Here is an 11,592-nt window from a genome sequence, read left to right as displayed (position 1 = left end):
GATTTGTCATATAAATATATCTGGACTTGGAGAGAAGTGAAGTCAGTAAACCTGCCTTGCACAATTCTAGATTTCAGGGAATGCCACCACTGTATCTGGGATTTTTAGTGTTCAAGTGGCAAAATGTGCAACCCACTGCAACCTTGCAGGTCCGAGGTTGCACAAAAAGTGTAGATTTTGATACATACACATGCATTTTAGTGAATGACTTCAACAGCCTGCATTCGTTTTTTTTCTTCTCCGTCAAGTCATATTGTAAACACAAGCTTCATAAGCCAATGGCCAAATTAATATGTTCTTGATTTCGAATGGCATTTTATACACTATGTGTGTTTCATTTTTTTACTGTTTGTTATCTTTTCCACAATAAATAAAAAGCTCCCCATGAGACTGAGTAGGGCTTAGTAGAAGTGCTGTCTTGTTCATGTTCAGTTCTGCACAGGTAGCTTAATACACACCTTCAAACACATCTCTGCATTTCAGGCTTACTATTCTTTTCTTTCCATATTGAGACACAAAGAAATGCGACTGAAATCAACTCAAATGTTTTTTTAACCCCAAAAAACGTATATTTATCCCCCTTCCTTTAGAGTCTTAGGGCTGACAGACTGATAGCTTCCCTTCAAAAATTCAATTGCACTTGCCTCTTTCGAGTTTTCAAGATTATTTTTTTAAATCTTTAAAAAAAAACTTTTTCTAAAGGAGATACGAATTCTTTCAAAAAAGGGGTCAAATCACTAACCTAAAAATAGTGTTTTAGTCTTCTTTTTTTTTACCATAGTAAGAGTTTGGAGTACCCCCCCCCCCCCTTAAAAGATTTAGATGCACTATTGTAAAGTGGCTGTTCCACTGGATGTCATATGGTGAATGCACCAATTTGTAAGTCGCTCTGGATAAGAGCGTCTGCTAAATGACTTAAATGTAATGTAAATGTAAGTAGATAGCAGTACAGAATCAACAGGATAATGAGTAAAAAAAAAAAATATCACAGTAAACTGAAATCTAAGGGAAAAAACACTCTGAATTCACAATTTGTTCCTATGGTTACACAGTGAATAGTTTGACATAGAAGGGGTAAAGGTCAAAGTTGAATAACTTACAGTCAGGTATGCCTACTACCAGCCAGTCTTTGTGTGTTTCAGACCACTTCCCCTGTTTGTAAACCAAGGTTAGAAACTCCCAACATCAAAATGAAGAAGAACACCACTATTAGACTAAGAGTTGTCATGCAAAACATTAAGGCATCTTAAGTTTTTTGTACAGGATACATCACAGTATTTTGAATAGAAAGGCTCTTTTCACACAATGACTGACTGGCATGGCGAAGGGTTAGCTAGAGTGGACCGGATCAGTTTTGCTCCAAACCTACTCGACTCTTCTTGGCCAATGTCCCGAAGGAGGAGGGGTTTGGGGGGGGGGGGGGGGAGTGGGGAGGGAGGGAGGGGGTAAGCACCATTGTTTTAAGTGCTGCTTGCTGGTTAGTTTCCCCGTAGCCGACACTTCTTGCCCCTTGAGCGGTCTTCAGTTCTCTGCCTCTGTGTGGAGGAGGGGGGGTTCACCAATGATGTTTATGCTGTAGTTCTGGTGGACATTTGTTGGCAGAATCTGAGTCCCGTTCGTGACTTGGAATGGAACTAAGCTCGCCCAGGTACCAGGACTGTGGAAACACAACAGAGAGCGAAGGAGAGAACGGAAGAGGGTTTTGAGTCACCTGCATTGAGCAATGGAAGCGTTTGGACACTTTGGAAAGCATGAGTAGAGATAAGATAACAGCAGAACAATCAGATTTTCTACACACACAATCATGAAATACTCTGCAGCATTACATTACACTGTAACACGACATCACTATACAATGAACAGTTAACATTTTAGAGGGGTAGTCAGCTGAGAAAAATAGTCAGCTGAGGACAAAATACAAAAGGATTTATTCATAATGTCAAACCTACAGTAAATTAACCAATTATTTTGTTAGGCAGAAAACACAATTCTATGTATATAGCATTTATGTCTTGTTAGGATGTGTAATTATTATGCAGCGTCAATCAAATGTCTACGAATCCATCAATCAAATTCTATGGCAGTGTTTTATGAAGAAAATAAAAATTAACGGCACCCACAATAGTTTCATCCCTCTCATCCAATCATGTTGCTTTATCCAGGAAGAGTTTGATGTAAAGGTCTTATGTCTAGTCTAATCAGTCTATGGCTCGAAGGGGGACACAGTCAAACAAAGCACTTCCAGTGTATTCCACCGATTCCTCTGAGGAGGATGTCAAGCGAGGATCACACCTAATCCCATATTGACAGACCCTCTCCATGTTGATCAATGGTGCTACGGAAGGGGGTTGGGGTCTTTACAAATCCTCCCCATCCCCATTCAACGCACGCTAATGCAACACATCACAGCGATTGTTCACCGGAGGCGCAAACCGAAAGTGCAGCCTGCTTGCGAAACACAAACAATGTGTTGTTGTTCTCAAGGGGCTCAATGATATGTACATGTCGAATAATGAATGAATTACCCCCCCCCCCCCCCCACGTCTGAAATACCTGTCTCATCTTGCACAATTGCTCCATTATAGGCCATTATAGGGGGGGGGGGGGGGGGGGGGGGGGGGGGGGGGGGGGTTGGTGAAAGGTTATGTGGGTTAACTAAGTCCCGCCACTGCCCCATGCAGGTGTAAGGCTTCCTCAATAAATAAAACATATGGAGAAGAGAGTAGATTCCTGTTGTCAGTGGAATAGGAATACTACTTAACGAGGGAAAGGGAGAGGAGTGGGGACCGGCTATGGTGGAACACAGACTTCATTTTCCCTGAGGCTGTCCCACCTGACAGGACGGGGTCTGTGTCCATGAATGGTGTCTAATGATCTGGTCTGCATTTTATACAAAACCCTGGGAAACCCTCAGCTAAAAACAACGGGAACCACATATTCAATACGTTGCTAAGAGGATCATAGAAAATAAAACAAGAGAGACAGAAAGGTAGAGATAAAGAAATAACATTTGACAACTAAATTTGATAAAGCGGAAAACATTGGAATCTTGTACAGTCAGTTCCAGTCCAATAAAGGGTTAAAACACCAGAGATGATCAACACAAACTATTTGGGCAGGGCTTTTCTCTCCTCCTCCATCCTTCTTTCTCCTTGACTCCACCTCCCTTCATCGTTCTCACTCCTCCTACCAGCCCCCTTACCCTCTCTCTCTCACTCCCTTTTTTCTCCCTCCTGTATTTGCCTAACTCTCTCTGTCTCGCTCTCTCGCTGGCATGCCAAAAATCATCTGACAGGAAATGAGAGATTACGTTTTTCCTACCTTGCTGAACAAAGAGAGCTCAGAGCAGGCTAGTTCCCTGCAGAATTCTGTCCTTCCCTCGTCACACACACACACACACACACACACACACACACACACACACACACACACACACACACACACACACACACACACACACACACACACACACACACACACACACACACACAGAGACACTACTGCTATGTACACACACACACACACACACACACACACACACACACACACACACACACACACACACACACACACACACACACACACACACACACACACACACACACACACACACACACACACACACACACACACCCTCTCTCTCCCACTCTGTGTCCTACTTTAAAGGCCTTCTCAGGTGAGGACAGCATAGACACAGTAAAGGTAAACAGTGTTCACTATGCAGTCCATCACACTGTCAATCTCATATTACCGCATATAGAATTTCGCCAAATTATTCATTGTTTACAAAAAAAGATGATGTCTTTGCTTGAGTTAGGGATTTCATTCATTTAGCCTTTACACTGAAGTGCAAGGCTGTATCTCAAATGGTACCGTATTCCCTATTTATTTGACTACTTTGGACAAAGGCCTAAAGTGCACTATATATGGACGCAGCCCAAGTTCACTTCCCCTACACAGGCCCGCAGGTGGCTTCAGACGAGGGCACTCACTAACACTAATGAGAGAAACAACTTTCCTCATGGATTCCTGCTGCGTAATCTATCCCCATGGCCTCCTCTAGCCCCATCTTAGAGCTCTACGGACCCAAATCACACTAATTCTCCTCCTCACAAGCGGAGCTCCAGCGTCCAGCGGGCTTCTTTCAAGGATTAAGCCAACCAAATTAGATTATCTAATGGCATCTTAATGGATTGCTGACCCATTTCCTGCAGAATGGCAACATGCAAGTCTGGGAGTGTTTGAATTTGGGTCCTAGTGTGCAGTGGATAATACAAACACCCATCATCTTAATGAAATGTCATTTAAACAGGGGATTCAAATTCTCAATCCTCTGAACAAACCTTTGCTAGTGAAATGATGGAATGCTTAATCTATCTCTGAGATTCAGATTACTCAACGCGTGCAGAGAAAGACAAGTGTAAGCAAGGGAAAATCAACCAACACAATCTCAATACACAATGTCTCAGTACAGTCCATGAGCGACGCACCAGGTTATTCAGATTGTCAATACTTTGCTGATAAGAATACGGAATTCCTTATCTACCCCCGAGATTCAGATTACCAAGACATCACTCAGTCTGAGGAGTAAGCAATGTGTGGTTAGTTTGAAAGTTACAGATAAAATGCAGATTAGATGAAAGATAGCATCAACTATCATTTCAGGGTCAGGGACAATATAATGCCAAGGTTCCTACTATCAACTAAAGTGTTCTACAGTTGCAGTTAGCAATCTACACTGGCACTCTTCAGGAACGTTTGAATTCAGTTCCTATCGTACAGATACTCAAGCTCACCCAGCTAGTTATGCTTTTGTTTCTGGAAAATCTACAGAAGACAATAAACTTGTCTGAGCTGTCCTCTCTTGCAGTCTTTATCTTTCAAGAGGCAGCACTGATGATTTCATGAACTATCTTACTGAAAATATGGAAACCATCAAAAAACACACCTCAATTGCACTCAGAAACCCGGTTATAGGAGACTCATGAGTTTGGAATTTCATGACAGAAGACATTGATTTAAATACCTGCTTAACTTTGAGTTGTATTAAAAGTTTCAAAGACAAATAATAATGTTCCAAAAGAAAAATATAAAAAACGTATACCGTGGGGAATCTGAATTGCGGTATCCTGATGTGCTGGTAAATCAATTAATCAAGTCTGACTAGAAATGGGTTATTCTTTCACTGCACCTCTCATCGCTCCTAAAAGCTTGATACTGTACAATCAGGGAGGACCAGAAGTCGAGTCTCTGTTAGTCATGTCTTAGCAGAGCGAGAGAAAGAGATAGAGGGAGAGAGAGGGCAAAGAGAGAGAGAAAAGAGAGGGAGAAGTGAGAGAGAAGTGGAGAAAAGTGAGAGAGAGGGCAAAGAGAGAGAGAGGTGAGAGTGCAAAGAGAGAGAGAGGGAGAGATAGAGGGAGAGAGAGGGCAAAGAGAGAGAGAAAAGAGAGGGAGAAGTGAGAGAGAAGTGGAGAGAAGTAAGAGAGAGGGCAAAGAGAGAGAGAGAGAGATAGAGGGGGAGAGAGAGAGAGAGATAGCGGGGGAGAGAGAGAGGCATCCTTGTAGCTCAGGCATATATTTCCTCTTACCTCCACTGGTCTATTAGGAGGCCTAGAGAAGGGGCTCTCAGAAAACCCTTTAACCTCAGAGAGGGCAGAGTAGGCCGGTGGAGGTTTGAAGAGAACAGCACAGAACATGCACCCCATCTCTCCCTCTACCCTATTAGGTATACAGCTGTGTTCTACCATTTCAGAACAAGGAGAAACAAGGAGAAACTAATCAGGAAATGCTTCTACACCTGCATTGCTTGCTGTTAGGGGTTTTAAGCTGGGTTTATGTACAGCTGATGTAAGAATAACTTTATAAACACATTTGATTGATTGATTTATTGATTGACTGAGCTAGTTTCTCTGACAGACAAGGCCCTGTTGAAATGGAAGTTAACATGTTCTCAAAGCGAGAGAGAGCGAGAGAAAGAGAGAGAGCATTGACGGAGGTACGTGTCTCTTTAAGTAGACGGAGTGGGGATCAAGGACAAAGCCGGAGAGGCAGAAATGTTCATATACAGTAGCTAAAACGTCGACCTGTAATGACATGTCTATGCATTGGTATTGTTAAGTCTTTCTATAGAATGGTTTTACAGTAACTGCCACAATTACATCCAAATGATGAAAACAAAAAATATCCTTCTTCTGACTACGCTGCAGCAGTAGATGTAAATAAGAAACTACACTTAGTGTACAAAACATTATGAACACCTGGTCTTTCCATGACACAGACTGACCAGGTGAATTCAGGTGAAATCTATGATCCCTTATTGATGTCACCTGTTAAATCCACCTCCATCACTGTAGATGAAGGGGAGGAGACAGGTTAAAGAAGGATATTTAAGCCTTGAGACAAGTGAGACACGGATTGTGTATATGTGACATTCAGAGGGCAAGATATAATATTTATTTTCTTTGAACAGGGTATGGAAGTAGGTGCCAGGAGCACCTATTTGAGTGTCTCAAGACTCTGGGTTTTTCACGCCCAACAGTTTCCAGTGTGTATCAACAATGGTCCACCACCCAAAGGACATCCAGCCAACTTGACACAACTGTGGGAAGCATTGGAGTCATCCCTGTGGAACGAACACTTTCGACACCTCGTACGCCCTAACGAATTGAGGCTGTTCTGAGGGCAAGGGGGGTGCAACTCAATATTAGGAAGGTGTTCCTAATGTTTTGTACACTCAGGGTATATAAATAAAATGACCGTAATGTACTGGCACCTCAGAACACCCATACAAAGGGCTTTCTGTCTCCTCCACGCAGTTTGAGACTCAACTCAAACAAAAGAGTAAGAAGAACAGCAAAGAACAGTCAGAGATTTAAAGAAACGGCTTGTAACGGCGCTAGCCTGTATCCCAGATGGCACCCTATTCCCTATATAGTTCACTACATAGTTCACTACATAGGAAATAGGGCGCCATGTGGGACACATACATACTATTTGTGTGAGCTGTCACACTGCCGGGGCCTCCAACAGATGTTTTATGTGTGTTTTACTTTCCCTGACACAAATCCAATCCAAGGCCTTCCTAAGGCTCAGCAGAAATGAAAGATAAATATGTGTTGCACTGGGAAAGGAGGGAGAGAGAGAGAGAGAGAGAGAGAGAGAGAGAGAGAGAGAGAGAGAGCAAGAAAGAGGGCTGGAGAGAGAGGGACAGAGAGGGAAAAAAGAGAGCAAGAAAGAGAGAGAGAGAGAGGCTGTGAAAATGTGGTGTTTGTTAACGATGCTATGCTTCTCTATAGCGGGGAGGACTCTTTTGGGCAATGTGTGAGAGTGTGAGCTAGAGAGAGAGAGAGAGAGAGAGAGAGAGCGACATCGTTTCACCTAAATCTTTTTGTTTCTTAGGAACTGCCATGGCCCCATTCCAAAGAGCCAATCAGCCGATTAAGTCTGCAGCATCCTGTCACACAGTGCAGTACACACAGGCATGCTAGACGATAGCAAAGTGTCCCTTGATAAGGTCCAGTAACACAGTTAACCAGTAATGTTAATCCTCCTGTGTCTATGACCTAACACACTTCTGCAAATGTAGTTATTTCTTCTAAAAAGTGAAATGCATAAAAAGAAAAAGATTAAACGTTTTTTAATTTAAAGGTGCTTACCTAAAATGTCAAATTAAGCAAAACATTTTAGGTAATTATATGTAATTAATATATATATTATAAAGCATAACTCATACATTCCCAGGAACAACAGCTAAAGGTGGAGGTATGTAAAACTTTATGCAAATCACTCTTTGATGTCACACACATGTTATTATGACACCTTGAATATCTTATTTGGCACTGTTATTGCTTGGTTGACATTCACTCTGGCAGTCTATGGATGATTATAATGACTAGTTATACAGTACAAATGCACTGAGGGTTAGAACCTACTGGAATAGTGAGCAACGTTCAACAAATTGTTCACATTCTTTATGGGTATACCAGATTCCCATTGTGGTGGCAGCAATGAAAGGGTAACTGAGGTAAGGAATGCAGAGAGATGAGGGGTGAACTTTGTATGTTTATCACTTCAGGGTCAATAAAATCTCAATCTGTAGACTCTATTGAAAGTATGAATATATTGTATGTGTGTGTGTGTGTGTGTGTGTGTGTGTGTCTACGTGCGTGTGTGTAAATGTGTGTGTCGGAAAGTGTGTGTGATAGGTGTGTGTTTCATCAGATAGTTTGTAGACAAGTGATAGAGAGAATGTTTGAAATAATGGAAACGTTACCTTTGCCAAGCAATCCCCAAAGTATCCTCAGAGCCACTGGGGCCATAATGCCTGCCGTTTTGATTCATGGTCCAGTCACATATCCTCAGCTGTCAATTAAAACCTAGCAGTCAGACACGGAGCCAGCAACACAACTCACAGCTCACGTAGATTTCACCGCAAAAAAATTACTATACAAGGTCACTACAAAACTAAATCATGCATGCAACAAAAATCCTAAAGCAGAGAGCCTGGAACAAACCAAAAAATAGGCAAAACTACTATCCTACAGCTGTTTTTATCGAAACATAAAGAATTGCGACACGTCGTCATTATCGCAGAGTGATATTAGATCCTTCTACAGTTTAAAATCTATGGAAAGCAGATGAAATAAAGAACAGTAAGCATGCCATCACACTTAAAACTAGGTTTCTAATCTGACCTGGAAGCAGAGAAGAGGTTAGTTTACACAATGTGAGTCATGTCAACGGCAGTCGTTCAGCTACTGTATAGGGGAGTAGTTTCCTATGATTAGCCTATGAGGCCAGGCGTTCCACAGGTTACATACATACATGTTGTTAGATAATATGTTGTGCTCGTTCATATTCCGCATGCAGGCTCGTTGAGGCATTTCTGTATTTTATAGCAGTCCTACTCGGGTCCAAGTATCCCCATATGGACGTGGTAGTTTTAGTGTATGATGGTAAAACTAGGTAGCTAGATGAGAATGTGGCAGGGTTGCTAAACAAGGGCTGCTGTCTTGTCTCTAACGTCTTACAACAATGACATACACACACACGACACCCCTGAAAGACACACACACATTAACTCAAAACCACCACACACTCTCATCCAGGCATTATACACACACACGTCCACAGTCCAGAAGAGAGGCATCCCAGCCAATACCCAGCTAAACTTGCACCTTTAGTCGACACATCCATTTGGTAGTGCATCTTGAAAAAGTGCCCCGTGAGCAATCTTCCCACCGCTGTGGCAGACTGAAGAGCTCTTACGAGGGTTTCATCATATATACGCACCACACTGAATATTCAAAACCCACTTAGGATGATCGATAACATTAGCCTTCCTCTGAGAGCACCTGTACACACAAACCCACACAGTGGTTTTCCACAGTACATCTTGAGGTGAATGACTGATTTCCTCTAGTTGTTCTGTGTATCTTGTGTGTATCGAAAATGTGAAGGTGTCTGCCGAATTACCTAACCAACGATAAAGACAATATTTACCTAAATCAAATAGAAACTAAGAAAACATACGCACTTGTACGCACACACACACACTATTCTATAAAGGAGGATATAAACAGAGGCCACCACTCCATTTTTCTAAATCATATTTACTTGTTCTCCCAACACCAAGCCTCTACTATAAGCAGACTGCATGGTTAAGTCTCTAGCCGTACTCCTCTACTAACATCAGAGACTAGGGTGCTGCATACACCCCAGCACACCAAAACCCTACACTGCCGTTCCATCATCCAGCCCAGCCTGTTGCTCTGCTTTGACAAAGCTTCGAGCAGAGAGAACGTTCTGGCAGTGCCAGACGCTCTCCCACCACCAACAACACCACCCTCACGCCCCTCCCCACGCTCTGTGCCAGGCCTGCCAGCACTCCTCTAGGGGGGCTCGCCATCTGTCTCCCGGCACTGCCAAATCACAGTGGCAAGGGTAGGAGGGACGGGAAGACGTCGCCGGGGAACGTTAGGGGAACATTAGCGAAACAGATGCAGGCAGAATGGGGATTAGCAGGCTTCCTTAGATAATACCAAATGACATCTGATCACTGAACGTTCCCACAGGAATGCATAGCGGAGGAACGGTCCCTCGAGGGGTTAGCCAAGGAGAAGACATGAATGGGAGTTATTTTTTTCTTCACAGATTTTTTGCACAGGAATTGTTTGGAAGGGGGAGGGGTGCGGGCTGGTGGTTGTTTTGGGGGTTGGTGGGGTTGTGTGTAGAGTGCACACTGGGGACGTTGGGGGGATGACAACACTTGGATCTCTACAGCTGCATACTGAAATATCACCGGTGACTGCATCTCTACAGCTACATACTGAAATATCACCGGTTACTGCATCTCTACAGCTACATACTGAAATATCACCGGTTACTGCATCTCTACAGCTACATACTGAAATATCACCGGTGACTGCATCTCTACAGCTACATACTGAAATATCACCGGTGACTGCATCTCTACAGCTACATACTGAAATATCACCGGTGACTGCATCTCTACAGCTACATACTGAAATATCACCGGTTACTGCATCTCTACAGCTACATACTGAAATATCACCGGTGACTGCATCTCTACAGCTACATACTGAAATATCACAGGTGACTGCATCTATACAGCTACATACTGAAATATCACCGGTGACTGCATCTCTACAGCTACATACTGAAATATCACCGGTGACTGCATCTCTACAGCTACATACTGAAATATCACCGGTGACTGCATCTATACAGCTACATACTGAAATATCACAGGTGACTGCATCTATACAGCTACATACTGAAATATCACCGGTGACTGCATCTCTACAGCTACATACTGAAATATCACCGGTGACTGCATCTCTACAGCTACATACTGAAATATCACCAGTGACTGCATCTCTACAGCTACATACTGAAATATCACCGGTGACTGCATCTCTACAGCTACATACTGAAATATCAGCAGTGACTGCATCTCTACAGCTACATACTGAAATATCACCGGTGACTGCATCTCTACAGCTACATACTGAAATATCACCGGTGACTGCATCTGACAGATGACACCCCAAGTCGGTGAAACTCCTCCACCTTGTGTGTTTGGTCTCTCCACCCAACCCGCCTCAGAACAACAGTCTCAAACACACAGGAGAAGTGTCAATACATCTCATAACACTAACTAATAAATATCCAGAGCCGGGGTGAGATGGCAAAAACAACAAAGGGAGTATACCTATGACATTGTTCACTCCACAGTGTATAGTGGCCTAGTGCCAGCAACCACAGGATGAAAGAGCCAGCTTCTTAGGTTTAAATCATCCTGAACCACAAACAACACAGACAAAGCCTGACTAATAAAATATAAGCATGATGAATGGCTATTGTATTTCCTTCAAGTCTTTTCTATTCATTTAGTATTCAGCTCGCAGTGTTAGTTTAATTTAATATAAATTGATATTTTACACTATCGGCCAGTGAGACAACATTGAGTACAGCTATTTAGTGACTTATCTGAGAGAAGTAGCAGGGCAACGAAAAATGTGACATATTAACTCTACGCACGCACGCACGCACGCACGCACACACACACAC

The 11,592-nt window shown here is 42.8% G+C and overlaps 1 protein-coding gene across 5 annotated transcripts in view; it reads right to left on the bottom strand.

Annotated features, from left to right (window-relative positions):
- Positions 1-1,421: 1,421 nt before the first annotated feature.
- Positions 1,422-11,592, bottom strand: part of LOC129865760 (nuclear factor 1 B-type-like) — a 90,750-nt gene continuing 80,579 nt past the window's right edge. For 4 of the 5 annotated variants that reach the window (XM_055938768.1, XM_055938766.1, XM_055938767.1 and 1 more), the window contains 2 exons: positions 8,273-8,361; positions 1,422-1,657 (listed from right to left, as the gene is read on the bottom strand). In XM_055938768.1, coding sequence (XP_055794743.1) covers positions 1,522-1,657; positions 8,273-8,361 — 225 coding nt within the window. In that variant the 3' untranslated portion in view covers positions 1,422-1,521. The remainder of the gene's footprint in view (positions 1,658-8,272; positions 8,362-11,592) is intronic. The other variant, XM_055938770.1, reaches the window with a different exon arrangement.

Source organism: Salvelinus fontinalis, chromosome 11 (genome assembly GCF_029448725.1).
Source record: "Salvelinus fontinalis isolate EN_2023a chromosome 11, ASM2944872v1, whole genome shotgun sequence".
Lineage (NCBI taxonomy): Eukaryota > Metazoa > Chordata > Actinopteri > Salmoniformes > Salmonidae > Salvelinus > Salvelinus fontinalis.
The sequence above is the reverse complement of the archived record's forward strand: the minus strand, read 5'-3'. Positions and strand labels throughout refer to the sequence as shown.